The 16,795-nt window shown below is 42.1% G+C and overlaps 1 protein-coding gene across 4 annotated transcripts in view; it reads left to right on the top strand.

The window, feature by feature from the left end:
- Positions 1-16,293, top strand: part of LOC306946359 (phosphatidylinositol 3-kinase regulatory subunit gamma) — a gene marked incomplete at both ends in the record, with an annotated part of 50,978 nt that extends 34,685 nt beyond the window's left edge. For 2 of the 4 annotated variants that reach the window (XM_079535370.1, XM_079535371.1), the window contains 9 exons: positions 7,092-7,203; positions 9,404-9,502; positions 10,913-11,093; positions 11,818-11,943; positions 12,721-12,863; positions 13,520-13,696; positions 14,041-14,115; positions 14,491-14,661; positions 16,092-16,293. In XM_079535370.1, coding sequence (XP_079391496.1) covers positions 7,092-7,203; positions 9,404-9,502; positions 10,913-11,093; positions 11,818-11,943; positions 12,721-12,863; positions 13,520-13,696; positions 14,041-14,115; positions 14,491-14,661; positions 16,092-16,293 — 1,286 coding nt within the window. The remainder of the gene's footprint in view (positions 1-7,091; positions 7,204-9,403; positions 9,503-10,912; positions 11,094-11,817; positions 11,944-12,720; positions 12,864-13,519; positions 13,697-14,040; positions 14,116-14,490; positions 14,662-16,091) is intronic. The other 2 variants (XM_079535372.1, XM_079535373.1) reach the window with 2 other exon arrangements.
- Positions 16,294-16,795: the final 502 nt, after the last annotated feature.

Raw genomic sequence — 16,795 nt, forward strand, 5'->3', positions numbered from 1 at the left:
CTCAAAAAAAAACCCCCAAAATTTAAAACCTTGCACGTGACTGCATGGATTGGGACTTCTGCTTTGATACAGTGTCCTTCTGGAACAAGGTTCATAGGAATAATGATGTGTGAATACTTTTCTAACTTCAGGTTTGGTTTGATTTGCATCTTCTGATCTAGATTAAAATGGCTCTCTGTCAGCAATTTAGGTGGTGTTGAAATATATCTACTTTAGTAACTGTAAAAAATATTTGACATATGGCAAGGACAGGTACTGTATGAGAAACTTTTCACATACTGCTGTCAAAGATCTGAACTAGTGGTAAACTGAAAAAAAGTGCTGCTTGGAGCAGCAAGAGTCACATGTATTTACAGCTGTATTATTATTATTTTAAGTTCTCACTAGCACCAGATTATTTCTGCTCTCCAATGAGAACTGGTTTTTGTCTTTGTACCTGCCATCTGGATAGATGGTCAGTCTTTGAAGTAGCTGGGAATAGCAGCCTTACGCTTTTCCTTCACTTAAAATTACTTTTTTTTTTTTTTTCCTCTTGGCTTTGGTATATCTCCTAACTGCATGGTGGTGGCACTGCATGGTGGCTTCACTGTCCATCTTCCACCATGAAGGCTACTTCATCCTCTATCACTGAACCTCTTAATGCTTATGCAAGTCATTGTGCTTTCCTTACTCTTATCCAACATCTATCTCTACGTAGTGGCCAAAGAGGCTGCCCCAAAGAGTAACTCCAGAGAGACTCTTACTGGTCAGCAGATAAAGCTGTTCTTCTCTGGGGTAAGTCAAATGTGATGGTGAGGGAGCGGCAATCCATGAAACATGGCAAAATTTCTAAAGAATTATTATTGATTAGGTATCTAGATGTTGATAATGTGCTAATTATCCTTGCTATATGAAAGAGAGCTTGTCCTTTTCATCTTCCTTGTGCTGACTTTGGGGCAGCTGCCTCAATGCTGTTGGTCATGGAAACTGGCACTGCTGGAGCTTTGCAGGTGTTAGTGTGAGCTGGGTTGAAAGGCAAACAATTTTTCATCAAGCAGTGGAAATTGGGAAGTTGGGCCTTTTTTGCTTTGCCGTTTCATGCGAAGAGTGAAATGAAAAGGAAATACCGTATTACTTTACAATACAGGAAAAGATCCTGAAGTCATGTGTCTGACAGTGCGCATCTTCCAACTCAGCCGGTGAAGGAACAAGCCTTGTGGAGTAGCGATGGGTTCTTGTCAGATGCCCAGAGAGAGCTGTGAATGTGAGCCAGCTCCTTTCCTTCACACTGCATTGCTGTCTGCAGGTGTCCAGGACTGAGTAACCTTTAACCTGGGCAGTAGCTGTGGATGTTGGTGAAGAGCTGAGTGCACCAGAAATTTGGCTGACTGCAGGAGGAAGAGCTGTGGTTGGGAGGTGTGGGAGCGGACTGGATGGTTGGGAAGTTTTCAAACAAAACAGATCTTTATCAAAAAAGTCAATTAATCAAAACTGAAATATTTCTTAAAGGTGTTGGTTTTTATGAAAGTTCATAGAAACACAAGCAGAGCTATAATAGGAGTGTTTTTGTTGGAAACCTGCCTGGCTTCCTGCCAACTTGTCTGCTGTTTTCTGTAATGAGATATTGAAAGACTTCAATTCTCTGAATATGTTTTAGCCTTTGGCGTCTTGCCTGTTTTTAAGGGAGTAGAGCAAAAATGTGAGCATGTGAGATTCTGTGGCCAGCAGTAATGTGATCAAGTAGCTTCCTTCTGTGTCCCTGTGGACTTTCCAGTGCGTGTTAGCTGCCTTTTGGGGAAGGGCAGCTGAGAAGAGACTGATGTTTGGGGCTCAGAGAGAGGGCTCTTGGCAGGAGAACTGACACAGGAGGATGTGCAGCTGCCAAGGTGACATACCTGTCAGCAGTGCAGGCTGAGCTGCTGTCCGCAGGTGCACTCAGTCCTCCTCTTTGTAGCTGCAGATCTCAGCAGAAGTGTAGTGCATCACTGCTCCTGCTTGCACTGGTTACACACTTCCACCAAGGCCAAGTGCACCTTTGTTCAGCATAGGCTTTTTTCTGAAGTTGTGACTGCCTTGAGGGGACCTTGTGCAGTTGTGACAGGTACGGGGCTATTGAGGGAATGAGAGATTTTGAGTATTTGCCTTAAAAGTGTCTGAGAAATTGAGAAAAGAGGTTGAGAAATTGAGTAAAACTAAAGAGAACAGTTCAAGATCGGGAGGTTTTAGCTTTTGTTTCATTCCAAGTCCTCATCTATACCTCCAAAGAGAAAATATTTGTCCTTGAGGACTGTATCATTAAAGTGTTAGCTGGTCTAACCGTGGATTACTCACACATTTCCATGGCACTGATACTTTCTGGAGCTCTGTATTACAGTCTGTAGGGTACTTACTGTTTGTCAGCCTTCCTGAATCTGAGTGGCCGTCTTCAGAAATCTTCTGATCTGCTGTCTGCTTGTCAGAATGTGCAGGGAGAGGAGGTTGAACGCTTCAGAAAGAAGTTTACTAAACAAACTCATGGAAGTGCTGAGTGACTTAAAGTTGACCTTATCACAGCGTCTGGTAGTTGTAATTGTTTGTAACGGTAAGATAGAGTTAATCCCACACTTGAACTTGCTTTGTTTTTACTTATCTGACCTGCAGCCCTCGGAAAATTCTAGAAGAGTTGCATTCAGGAGGCATTCTTGGGCTGAGTGGCATCTGCCTTAGAACTGCGTATGAGAGCTTTATTAACTGGCAGGTTCATCTTGTACACAAATACTGCCTGTCTGGGTGCTATTTGGGATGTAGCTCTTGGAGACCCGAGGCATTCTTCTTTTTCATTCCTCCTGAATTACTGCCATTGAAAACTCTCACATGTAGGGCTCACTGGCTCTTAAATCACGTAAAGCTGTGAAAATTTTGATTAAAAGCCTAACTGGGAAAAGTATGTATCTCACGGAAGTCCCAGTGTGCTTTACTGAGGTTAAATTTGGGATTAGCGTAGCCCATTGTTTTCTACAAGAGTCCTCATTTAAAAATAAAAATAAATGTGGGCGCTAATCCTCAGACCCTTGCCAGTATTCTTTGTTGCCTCGGTGTTGGAGGTGAGCTGAATTTCAGGGAATCGTGTCTGTTAAATCTCGAGCAGCCTTTTGAAAAGAAAAGCAATTCCACGCAGTCAAGAAAGCATGAAAAACATTCCCTTGGCACAGGCCAATCGATAGCTTGTCTCTCTGAGGAGCTGCATCTCGGCGCTGCAGAGCGGCTTGGCTGAAGCTACCTGAGGAGAGGGCACGGCAGCCATCTGGGCCTGACGTCAGCAACATCCGATCCCGGGCCCCGCCGGCATTGGCCACTCCGCTGTCTCCATCCAGCCGTCAGCTCTTTATTTCCCCCTTCTAGGTAACACTGATCTGAGATTGGGATTTAGCTCGAGCGAGGTTGCTTGGGGAAGCTGGGGAGAGGGGCTAGGGATGCTAAGGAAAGAAAAAGCAGAGGTGCTGGCTTCTACACGAGGGGCCCCGTCTCCTGCCGTGGCTGCATGCCAGCCCTTGGGAGCACCCAGGAGCAGGTGTCCCAGTTGGCTTTTCCCTTCGCGTTTTGGAAAGGTCCATGTGGTAAAGCTGTCCTGGAGACGGGGGTGCTGGCGTGGTGTTTCTCTATCTGGTGCTCACAATAAGTTCTTTATTAGAACAAATAGATCCATTGTGTTGTTAATCACTTCTGGTCAATGTTCTTTCTCTCCCAAGAGAAAGGAGGAAAGGGAACCATCAGGATGGATCTAATCAGAGATTGTTATGAGATGCATCGAGATTGTGTCTGGGACTAGATCAGAATTGGACCCAACGACACGGAAAGAAACACAGCTGCTCTCAAAGGCGTTTCTGTTGACTTCAGGACAGCCTGACTCTTCTTTGCTGCAAGATTTTAACGCTCTAATGTTCATCAAGCAAAGTACATCAAACTGCATTTTTAAAATTTAAATCAAAATGTGTAGATCTTGAAGGCTCTTCATCATTTCTCACAGAAACATGACATGATCTCTCCTAGCACGGTTATTAGGACTATGTAGGTACCAGTAAAAGCTATGCTAGGCTGCCTCTCATAAGGACCCATTGCACCAATGCCTGGGTGCTGCCCTGCTACAGCAGCCTTGTCAGACTGCCAAGTTCTCCTCTTGTCATCACAGGTTCTGGGCTGCAGAGTTTAAACTGCCTTCCTGCCTTATCTGTTCGTACAGCCCACAGTCATATCAGGCTGAGATGGAGGCAGAAACCACTGAAATAGATGGGCATATTATCTTGTTGGCAAGGGCCTGCGTCTGTAGCCAGGACAGGGAGAAATCTATTACTATTCAAAGAGCTCAAAGTAAAGAATTGGATCCATAGCTCTTTGGAAACAAAGTATCTGCCCTTGCGAATACTTCTTTTTATTTTTAAAATGTGCAAGCTATTAAAGAGCATTTTTAAAAGTCTATTGTGAGAAGGAGACTGGCTTCCATGAGTCAGGTTTTACAGGAACTGGTCCAAGCCTTATTCTTCTCCCTAGGAGAATTTCCTTCCAATTTCCTCACACAGAATAAAGTTCTGCGCTCAGCCCTGATAGCAATGACTGCTACCACCTATTAAGGAAAAAGAGGAAAGGCCCCACCTGTAGTGAGGGCTCTTGTTTAATGTCTGGAGCTCTGTGTCCGTGTGCAAGCGCTTGTTCCTTACCTTTCTGGGCTTTGTTAGTTTGCTTTTCTGTGCCCAGTGTTTGGAGTGAGGCCTGACAAAGCTGCTAAATTATTCCACAGTATACAAGGGAGCAAGGTTTAATCTTAGGAGAAGGGCTAGAGAAGTTTTCAAGTACTCTGGAGAATACTTGAAAGCTTCTTCTGGAAAGCCCCTACTGCCAGCATAAAACAGGCTCTTACACTGTAGAATGCCTTGAAGTTTTGGGTCCAAGCTTTAATTTGCAAGACCCCATGAAATCATTGCTGGTTCTGATACTGTTTGTTAAGAATTCTCCACGCTGTCGTGCATTTTTTCACATTAATTTTCATGAACTTGCTGATCATCCAGAATCTACGAAAGATTCTGGAATAAATACAAAACAGATTTTTGAGCTCGTATTTATTGCCACGTGCAGATACTAATGAGACTCAGAACCACTGCTTCTGTCTTGTTACTTGCTTAGAGTACGTGGGGTAGCAAAGCCCAAAGGGGAAGAAGAACAACATGAAGCTCATTTTTGATTTGTGAGCTTTGAATGAGGAAGATGGGCTAACACAGGGCTCCACAAGTGAAGTTGCTTGCACAGGCTCAGGGCTTCAAGCAAAGTAGGGCTAGAGCCGTGTCTTACTCTCAATGGTACTTTATGAAGTGCTTATGTGCTGTACAAACAAAACAACTGTGGTAGTTGAGCTGGGAGTAAATGAAGCCTCCTAACCAGGAAGCTACTTCACTGATTCCGAAGGTTTTCACCTTCCTGTTATAACAAACCCTGTTATTGCCTCGCTAGATAGGCACACACCTGAAAGTTCCCAGCTCACCCCATAAAAAGAACCTGTATGCTTGGCTGTAAATGCCCAATACCGCAGCATGAATGCTGCTATCTGAATCAGGTGTTTGGTCAGCAACCCCAGGGTGCAAACGTCTGGGTCAAGGTTCAGGTTTAGTTTAGATTGGCTCGATTAAAGTATCTGCTGGTTTGTCTGAGAACACTGAACTTACTGTGTTGGATATTCAAGATGAAATGGTATTTGGAACTGCAGTTGAAACGGTGTTTTCTCTTCTTTAATGTGGGAGGTGTGGCTCGGAGGTGAGCAGATGGCTGGTGCCAAGTAGCACACCTCTCAGTGTTATGCCACTCTGCTCTGGAGCTAGAGATCAAACTCTCCTTTCTACTCATTTTATTTGTATTTCTGCTTGTACACCAGGCTTGTGGGCATCTGAAAGCTAGCTATTGTCAGCACATATCGGCCCTGCTCTCTGATGCTTGTGTAATCTGATGGTGAGAGCACAGATCCGGGAGCACAGATGTTCAGGGTCTGACTCGAAAATGTGCTGGCAGACCTGTGTGTAGCTGCTTTCCTGCTCTAAATTCAGATGTCTCTGTAAAACACTCTGTAGTCTCATGAAATGCCTGAAAAATGCTTCGGTTCAGTGGTGGTGTTGTGAGGGGAACCTCAGTCTCTGCAAAGCAGGGGAGAGCACTCGAGACATCTTTCACAAAGAGAGTAAGTGTAAGGCGTTTCTGTGTTACACAGATGCATCTCTGCCAATCTGTTGCCATGCCTGTGGCTGCTGACTTACTCCTGACAGAGAATTTAACATTCAGGATCATGAAGAGCTTGTTTGCTTAACTGCAAGAAGTGACCAGACAGAGCATCAATGGATTGTATGCTGTTATGCTGCACAACGTATTTTGAGCACAGAAGTAAAAGCCGCTTTGTGCTGAACTTGGACTGGGGCATTCCGGGCAGTCTTGCATTGTGCCTATATGTGTGCCTCTCTTTGGGGGATCTGTAGCAGCCCCTTTCTTATGGTAAATGTCTCAGCTGTATGAAGAAGATCTGACACTGGTGATGAGCTGATGTCCCTTTTCCCCATAACTGTCTATTCAGAGAGTCGTAGCTTTTGTTCCTAGTGGAGAACATGAACCTAGGGCCTGTGATGGATGTGCTGCTGCCCAGCTCTTGCTAGCATCTCATATTTCCCTCTGAAGGAACACTCACCTGTTTGCTCTCATGGGTTGCCATAAGGATTTGTGATGCCTTAGCAACTACAGCTTTTCCATAGCTGTGCACAATGTCTTGCAGACTGCAGCTTTCAGACACAGTGCACCTTTGTAGCTTGTTTTTGAAGGTTTAGGCAATAATAGCATTTGTACTCTCACCCGAGCCAGACTTCCTTTAGAATAACTCTTGCTTTCTCTTACTTCTTGCCCTACTTCCTCTAGCATGTTTGGTTAAAGTACTGGAAAACATAGTATCACAGCACAGCTGTTGACTTCAAATTTCTTTAAAAATTCCAAATTGAAGATGCATTTTCTTCTCACTTTTTCACCATCATGTTCACCATCGTGTTTCTTAACCTTCTAGTGATTGCTTTCCCCTACTTGCCTCTCTTTAATCTGTTCTTAATTTTCAGCTCTTCCTCCAAAGCCCTCCAAACCAATGACTCCAGTGAATACAAATGGGATAAAGGACAATTCCAGTTTCTCTCTGCAGGAAGCGGAGTGGTACTGGGGGGACATCTCAAGGTAAGCAATATTTTTTCCTAAAAATAAAATGATCCTGTTAGACTTCAGGAGAAAAAAAAAATACCAATTTCAGACAGCATTTTAGAGGATGGAGGTGCTTCAGGATTATGCTTGGCAGAGCACCTAAATGCTGGTGTTCAACTGGATTCAAGGCTCGTGTTTAAGTTACTGTTATTCTGATATAGATAGTGTCAGCCCTGCTGACAGTTATTTTGGGTTTTTAACTTCCTCCAGATATACAAAAGAATAAAAAGAAGAAAGTGCTTCTGAGTGTGCTGGCTAATAATAAGGTTTTGCAAGCATGCCGTGCTGGGATGCATGCAGTTCAGCAAACTTGTTCAAAAGAGAAGAAGTTGCATTTTTATATTTGGTTTCTTGAATATTTGGTTAAAATTGCATGTGTACTGATTTCTATTAAGTGGTGGTATATAAATAGCTCTTCCAAGTGCTAACCATCACCAGTTATGTGGAGTCAATGATACAGGCACATACCAAATAAATTAACTTCTGCCTCCTAAAGAAACCATTTTGGTTTGGGCATTCATGTAGTTAATTGCATAAAAAATCGAAAGGATTAAGTCATCTCTTTCTGCCTTAAGGTGCTTCTGAAAAACTCGAGCTTGGAGCTGCAAGGGGAGACATGACTGTGCTGGGAGTGCGATCAGAAATTGTTCCAACTTCTGCACGCCATGCTTTGAAACGCTGTGTCAGATAAAGGCAAGAACGGCAGATTTGCCGCAGTCATTCACTGAACTTCTGAGAGGGGAAATAAAGTTTTCATATCTTTATTGTACCTCCCTTATCTCTATAAAGCAAACCTGCATAGATCTTGTTTTTGAAGCGCCTAAGCAGTGATATTTTTCTGTTAATACTAAATCAAAGCAGAGTGGCGATACCTGATCACACTACCCACCAGGCAGGGTTTGTTTAAAACAGCTCAATACTGGTAGTTTATTGACTGTGGATTTGTTCCCTGTTTACTACTAATGCACGTGATGGTGGGAGCTAAGGGAGTACAAATCACATTGCAGTGACTATTGGATTAAAACGTGATATGCACACACATAAAGCTGGTATTGTTAATGGCCTTAACTTGGCAAGCCGTCAGGTACAGGCTGCGTTGGGCTGCCAGGTCAGGAACCATGTTCTTCAGTCAAGAATTGCATTGAAAATTTCGTCGTGAGCTCCTGGATGCATCTTGCAGGCAGAAGCCCAAGCTCTCAGACCGTATCTATCTTTTCCACAAGGAAAAAGCCTTTTGAGTTAACTAGGCCCAATCTGGGTGAAGTAGGCTGATCATGAAGTGATAGTTAGTAGGAATCAGTCTTACTAACTTTCTGCAGGAGGCCAAATCAAAACTAAGGCATTTTCGTAAGAATGCTTTTGTTCTTTATTATTTGAACAAAAAAGCCACTGTTGATTTTTCTTTTTCAAATTCAAACAGAGTTTCTACTCCACTTAGATAATGTGGAGGCTACCTGATAAACTTGAGTTTCCAAACGATTGTATTAAAAAGTGTATTAAAAAGAACCTGTAAGGGAGCTGTTACACAGTGTGATATGCAGTCTGGGTGAAATGCTCAAGCCTGTCTGGAAGCTTAACTCTTTAACTGAAAGCATTTTCTTAATGCCTGCAGTTACTCGCTTTTGCTAGCGGGTTTCTTGATTTAGCTTAAAGCTCTGCACTGAGTATTCCTTTTGCTTCAGTTGTAGAAAAGTAAAAGTTGCACCAAAGCTAGCAGGGTTGTAGTGGTTTAAAACTACTGTAAATAAGATCAGAGTTAAGCCAGTAATGAGTCTCTTGAGACAAGAACTGTGCTAAACTCTGGGCACCTTTGAGAGATGATGGTAGAGCCCATTTCTTAAGAGGTCAGGTCTGCCTTCTCAAAGGGCACCTGTTTGCAGTGTGGATTTTAAGACCTGAGCAGATTACAGTGAAAGGTTGTGAACTCTGAGACACAGCTGCTACTGTTGCTCAAAAACAGACTCCTTCCTAAGCAGCACTTCACTCCTGCTGCTATTTTTTCTTATAGCTACACCAGTTCCAACTTCTTTTAGAAGGCCTAGAAGACCAGAAGACCGGAGAAAGATTGCCTGATACTTTGAAGACTGAACTCCTCATGCTGATGTTACTGGCCCCCAGTGGCAACGATGGTCGTGACCTGAACGCTTCTAATTTTACCTTCCTTTCCATTCTCTAGGGAAGAAGTAAATGACAAATTACGAGACATGCCAGATGGAACATTCCTGGTGCGTGATGCATCGACCAAGATGCAGGGAGACTACACTCTGACGTTACGGTACGCGCTGAGTACTCGTATCCCACACAGCAAGACCCCAGATAGCTAGCTGTGGTTCCAGGGGCAGCAGTACAGGGCTGTGTAGCACTGACATGGATCAAGTTGAGAGATGTTCCTGAGATGCTGCAGATCACAGAATGAGCACGTGGATAACCAGATAGTCTGTTCTGTGCATGGGATCTTGTCCCTCACTAAGCGCTACTGTAAATATCTCTTTGTAAATGAGATTGGACTCAGGGAAGAGTGACACTCAGTAGGGCTTCATAGTTTCAGAACTCCTAAAGGAAAAGGTATTTATAAACTAGGACTTTAATTAATGGGAGTGTGTTGAATATCTCATCAGCATGCAGCTATGGAGAACTGAACACAGTGTCTTTGTAGAAGGAGTGTCTTGTGCTTTCTGATCTAAAGTTTAGGAAATATTGAACTAGAGCCATGTTCCTTTCTTCATTAAAATTTCTTCTGCAGTTAGGTGGTGGATGTCGCGTAACAAGTTGCTGGGGCCATGCCCAGCCTGTCCTTGCCCAGCCTGTCCAGCCACTTGACTCTGCCAGGCTCTCAGGACTGGTTGTTAGAGACAAATGGGCGAGATGCATACACCATTGCTGCTGCAGCACACCTCTGGGAGTTTCTGTGATGTGGCAGATATTTGTTCTTGCTTTGAAATTCAGTTTGTATGATGGCAGGTTTGACCCCAAGAGTGTCGTTTAAATTCTGCTTTGACATCCAAGACTTTTGTGCAAAGGTCTGGCATGAGTTGGTTATTTTACTGTGAATGCATGTGTCTTTGGAAACCAAGGAGAGTGCAGGAAGCACAGAATATTGTCTAAACAGTCTGTTGGTTTAAAAGGAAAAAAAAAAAAAAAGAAGAAACTGCTGGAATGTATAAATCTGGATAATGTAAAGTCCTAAACTTACAACCATATTGTAATCCTTGGGAGATTTTGTTTAGGTTCATGTATCCTATGTTAGCATCCGTAACTCAGGAGACTTGTTAATTGCTGTATGACTGTACATGCAGTTGTATGTTATTAGTGAGTCCAAGTTGCAGGAAGGTTTGGTTTGGATTCAGTATGGCACTTTTACTCAGCCTTTTGGCATCTGCCTTTTCCTTACGAAACTTTTGGCTGAGTTATGTCTTAAGGTGACTCCAGAACGAACACACAATAAGATAATTACTTTGGTCTTTGCTCCTATTCAAATAATAGCTGATGATAATTCTGAGTCTATTGACTCTTAAGCTCCCGAATATCTGCTAATATATAAAGAACCATTATAAAGGTGTATGTTAATCTGTTTGACTTCAAAGACTTACCCAGCAACTTCACTGGTGTCTTTGTTAGCAGCCCCAGTGTTGAGGAGGATAAGAGGTATGCAGTAAAACTTCTGAATGACTGTACTGCTTTACAGGAAGGGTGGCAACAATAAACTGATAAAGATCTATCATCGGGATGGAAAATACGGCTTTTCTGACCCACTGACATTTAATTCCGTTGTGGAACTGATTAACCACTACCGCAACGAGTCTCTTGCTCAGTACAACCCGAAGCTTGATGTGAAGTTGATGTATCCAGTATCCCGATACCAGCAGGTAAGGTTTTCACTGAAGCCCAGTAACCATTACTGCAGACAAGAAAGAAGAGCAGAACTTGTATACAACTCCATTTGCTGTACATGGAGCCTGACTTTTTTTTTTGTTTCATACAAGATTCTTTTCTTGAAATCTTGCGAAAATACGAGTTTTCACATTTGACCTCACTTTGCTCATTGTAACTGGTCTTTCAAATTGTCTAGCCACTTAAGCTGTTGCTTCTATCAAGCTTCCAGTCTCCATCTAAGCAGTCCAGCAGAGAAGTGAAACCCTAGCATGTAGCATATTTGAGTCTCTGAGAAGCATTTTATTTTTCCCCTTAAGCCCAGATGGACCCAAACAATATTGTTCTAGATAGTGTTGATCTTGAGGCACATACGAGCCATGCAGCTGCTTGCTCTGTGCGTAGCTATGTAGATTTTTCAAAAATGTTTTAATGTTTTATTCAGTATTCAGTTTATTCAGTAGCCTGAGACATTGCCCTGTTTTAAGGGGAAAGAACTGCATTTGGCAATGCCCATAATTCCAGTTCCCGCTGCCTGTAGACTGTGGAATTTGCTGTGTGGATGAAGGGATTTAGATGGGGAGTTTGTGTGTTTTGTGGAAATGTGATTATAAAAATGCTGCAATAGCAAAAAAATGCAAATGTGTACAAGTGACAAATGAATACTTATAAGGGAAAGACTGCTTTGTTTGAAGTCTAAATAGATTTTTGTATGTACAGGATCAGTTGGTGAAAGAAGATAATATAGATGCAGTAGGTAAAAAGCTTCAAGAATACCACGCTCAGTACCAGGAAAAGAGTAAAGAGTATGACAAATTGTATGAAGAATATACCAGAACATCACAGGTTGGTTCCGCTTGAGCTATCTATAGAGACTCCTTCCAGTTACATAAGGAATAATGAAAATGGTTTTAACCTGCTGTGGCTAGCAAAGTCAACCCAAGGTCAGAAAATACAGGGAAAAAACCTTTATAAATTGTGAAATAGAGCAAAGTGGCTTCAACCTGAATGGAAACACAGTGAATATTACGTATGGCTGATGGTCATAGAGCTATGGTGTGGGGCAAGGAAGGAATAGGAGCCGAACTTCCCAGTATAAGGTAGGGCAATGGCCATTACCTACAAGCTTCATACTGCAGACTTCTTCCTTTGTTGTTGAATATTTCCAGATGCTGTATGCGGCAGTGGGAATTGTAGAAGGGTTTGTCCAAGTTCTGTAAGAAGTCAAGTTCAAATAAGATTTCAGATATTATGCATTAAGGAAGCGTGAATACAGAATTTGGACTGATTCTTGTAATGTTAAAAAAATAGTTTGTCCAGGGGTAGGAGGTTTGCTGGCAGTCCTACTGCATGCTAAGATGGAAAATATGACTAAAATATTTCTCAGGGGCTTGCAGCCTAATAGAGAGCATCATCTGAGGGAGAGAGTTAGACTTGCAGGGAGTAAGTCTGCCCTGTGCTTCTGTGACACTACTCAAACGTTTGTCTAAACTTAAACCTGAGTAAGTGCTTTTTGACCTGGGGGAGAGAGGAGTTCGTCCTTTCGTTCAGTTCAGGGCACGTAATAGAGTCATGCGTTGTCTCCATTATGAAAAAGTGATCGAGGACTCTTTCCTCACATAGGAAATCCAGATGAAGAGGACTGCAATTGAAGCGTTTAATGAAACTATTAAGATATTTGAGGAGCAGTGCCACTCACAAGAGCGATACAGCAAAGAATACATTGAGCGATTTCGCAGAGAGGGAAATGAGAAAGAAATTGAACGGTAGGTTCTCAAGTCATGTTTCTTTCTGAGGAAGAACTAGTGTCCACACTGGCACTCCTGTGAAATCCTATATTGCACTTTGTAAACTAAGTATTTCCACTGAGACCTTTTCCAAAGTATCTGAACCTTCAGTAAAGCCCTCTTCTGTTGGAAATTGCATTGCAGACAGAAGAGATGAGAGATTTGCAGATTGTTCTGTTTCTGACTTCATGTAAATGAAGATACAGGGATGAGGACCAGGAAGTAATTTCATTTACTTACCCACTTCCATTTGAACTTGCTTAGAATATTATTGAGAAAAATCTTTAGAAGTAAACTGTGCAGTGGAAATGGACATAGTTCCAATAAATCTCATAGTTCATAATCAGTTTTGGTCACGTTCAAAGGAGATTCATATTTAATAGCCACTACTTAGTAGCAGATATCGATTATCAGAAAGAAGGGCCTCATTTGAATTTGCTTTTCTGTAAAGTTACTAGAAGAAAGTGTATGTGCACCTTTGAAGGAATGCCAAATACAGTGCCTAACTTGACACTGCTTAATGAATCACGGTGGAGGAGCTGAAAACGATTACCAGTAACAATTGTATTGTGCCGTGGTGGTGCTTCATTCTGACTGGGTTGACCTCACCTCTCAAACACTGCACTTGTTTGTAGGATAATGATGAACTATGAAAAATTAAAATCACGCCTGGGTGAGATCCATGACAGTAAAATGCGTCTGGAACAAGATTTGAAGAAACAAGCTCTGGACAACAGGGAGACTGATAAGAAAATGAATAGTATCAAGCCTGACCTAATTCAGCTCCGCAAAATCAGAGATCAGTATCTTGTGTAAGTAAGGCTGACCTGTTCCTCAGAACAGTGTCTCTGATGAACCTGATTAACGACTGTTTTCATCAGGGTAATGTGAATTATATTTTCTTTTCTTAACTAAAGTTCCAAGAGTGCTAAGGTACTTTACTGTACCAGAAAAGAGGGCATTGCAGAAGATTATGCAAGGAAGCAGAAGCATGCTTATGAAATCTATGGTCCTTCTGTGTCTTTTGCTAATGGAGAGCAAACGAAGCTGTAAAGTGTTTGTTTGTGGGATTTTGTGTCTGAACTTAAGCTTGCTCAGTGTGTAAACTCCCGTGCGTACTCTGAAGTGTGATACTGATGTGCTCTTCTTCTGGCAGATGGCTCAATCACAAAGGGGTGAGGCAGAAGCGAATAAACGACTGGCTGGGGATCAAAAATGAAAATATTGATGAGTAAGTGTCATGCATAAGGGTTTATTGAGAAGTGTTCCATTGATAAACCATGCCTTTTGTGGAGGGTGGTAACACAAAGCACCGATTTCTAAGCGGAGGAGTGCAGACAAAGGAAGGAATTCGGTAGGGAGCTGCGTGTCACTTGAGGCAGCAAGTCTGCTGAAACGGTTAGGATTACATCTGAATTGGAACAATTAAGTACTGAGTTGAAACTTGTGATATTAAGTGCTGTCAGCAGATACCAAATGACTGTTCAGAATCTGAACTCCCTATTTTTGTGAGCTGGTTTTTTTTTATATTTCTGCAAAAATCACTTGAGTTTTTTTTAAATCTTCACCAAGTGCTGGCTCAGTTAACAAACTTACTCTCTCTCAGCACTTATTTTGTGAATGAAGAAGAGGAAAACCTGCCACATCATGATGAGAAAACTTGGTTTGTTGGAGATCTCAACCGCGTCCAAGCAGAAGACTTGCTCTGTGGGAAACCTGATGGGGCATTTTTAATTCGAGAGAGTAGCAAGAAAGGATGTTATGCTTGTTCTGTGGTGTAAGTGTATTTTCTTTTTGTTATAACTGTTCAATTTGTGAATCTCTACAACAGTTCTTTATTCAGGAGAACAAAAGCTAGGCATATCCTACACCTGCCATTGAAATGCGTTGCCTGTTTGCAGGCAGTCTAGCATGGTCGAAGCTTTGTTGCAGAAATCTGTTTTCAAAGTGCAGTAACTGTAGTCCAAGCAGGCTCTTCAGTCACCACAATCACCAGTACAAAATTCTGAAGTATCCTGGCTTGAAGCTGTACAGTCATAAGCAAATCAAGGCCAAATTCTCCAATATCCTTCCTTGCCAAGGAACACATGAGAAGAATCAAAATGAGATGTAAAGCTGCAGCATCTTCTGTTCTCATCGTTAGACGTGCCAAATTTGCGGTGCTTTCTCTTCTGTGCTTAAGATAACAGTGATGCTTCAGAGGAGGCATAATTTGTGAGCAGTAATTTTTGACACTCACACAGCCTTGCATTGATTTCTTGTGTTTCACTTTGTTTTATGCTGGTGTAATGGAGGTCAGAAAAACTCTGATTCCATTATCTAAAAATCCTTCAAGCCTGTTCTCGAGTGCAAAATGGCTTTCACTGATTTATTTCACATGAGGTTAATTGCATCTGAAAGCAAGTCTGGGAAATGAATATGTGAAGGTATATCACCTCAAGGTAACCAAAGACTGTAGTATCTGCTGCATTCAAGATACCTGTTTGTCACAGTCAATGAAGTGACATCAGATACTTTCACTTGGTTGGTATCATACTGCACTATAGCAAAGGAATGGCTTAACATAACCTATTCCTACATGTGACTTGGATTGTAAAAGACTTCAGTACAGGGATTACATAATACTTGATCTTTCTGGCAGATGAGTTATTCTAGCAGCCTTGGAAATACAGCGTTCCAGTAAGTGCATTGCCAAGTTAGGGACTCTGTAGCTATGACTTCAGATAATGAACCAACTTGAACCTATGCCATGCTCAACATTAGAAAATGCACACTGGAAATTAGAGCTGTATTTCATGAAATATTCTGTAGGAGTAGAATAAGAACATGTGGGTTTTGGCTTGTGCACCTACTTAATGGAAAGGTTTCCAAAAAAGCTGAGTTTGTGTTTGCTGATTTCAGGTGCTTGTCGTCTTGGTTAAGCTCTTGACTTTTTTTTCCCAAGAAATGTTTGGGAGCAATGCAGGAGGGAATCGTGCTGCTGGGATAGAAGAGGCTTCTTAGGTGGATTATTATGCAAGAGTATTTAATCACACACCCTGAAGCACTGTTTCTTTGCAGACTATTAATCTCCTCTGCTTGCATCTACTGAGTCCTCCATTATGTAATTTAGTGACTGGCAGTGTTGCTGCATTAGTTAATTGTTAATAGACTGTCACTTCGGGTTTGTTCTTTGATGTCAAGCTCTCCTGTTTTCTTTCCTTGCAGAGCTGATGGAGAAGTGAAACACTGTGTGATCTACAGCACTCCAAGAGGTTATGGGTTTGCAGAACCATATAATCTGTACAGCACACTTAAAGATTTGGTTCTTCATTACCAGCAGACATCCCTTGTTCAACACAACGATTCCCTCAATGTCAGGCTTGCCTATCCTGTCTACGCACAGATGCCCCCTTCTCTTTGCAGATAAATTTTGGGGAGGAGGAAAGTGTTGGCTATCTTGGATTCTTTTCTACAATTTTTATTAGAACTTGGAGGGCATTCTTTCTCCTTAGACTGCTTGTTTTGCACAAGAAGTGATTCTGTGAATGTGAATCAAAAAGAGGCCTAGCAGCAACAAGACGACAACTTGGGTGTAGGTGTCCTGGTGCTACCTTAAAAGCTCAGCTGTGCTTTTACACTGATACTTTTGTTTCCTTATGAGGGGAATAGACTCAACAAAACCCATACAGAAATACTGGAAGCAAAACATTGTTTTCTGGAGATGATTTTTGGCCAGGCACCTTCAATGGAACTTCTAATTGGAGTTTGTTTTCTCTTGTTCTAATAGAGACAATTTGAAGCCTCTGTTTGAGGCATCAGTAATGTCTTTCAGTCTTAAACTCCCAAGAAACTAGGGAGGAAACTCTACCACAGCAATTCTTCTCTGTTAATTTTAGCAGCTTCACTGCGATTCAGACGAACTTCCGAAG

This window comes from Tetrao urogallus, assembly GCF_951394365.1.
Source record: "Tetrao urogallus genome assembly, chromosome: 5".
NCBI classification, from domain to species: Eukaryota; Metazoa; Chordata; class Aves; order Galliformes; family Phasianidae; genus Tetrao; species Tetrao urogallus.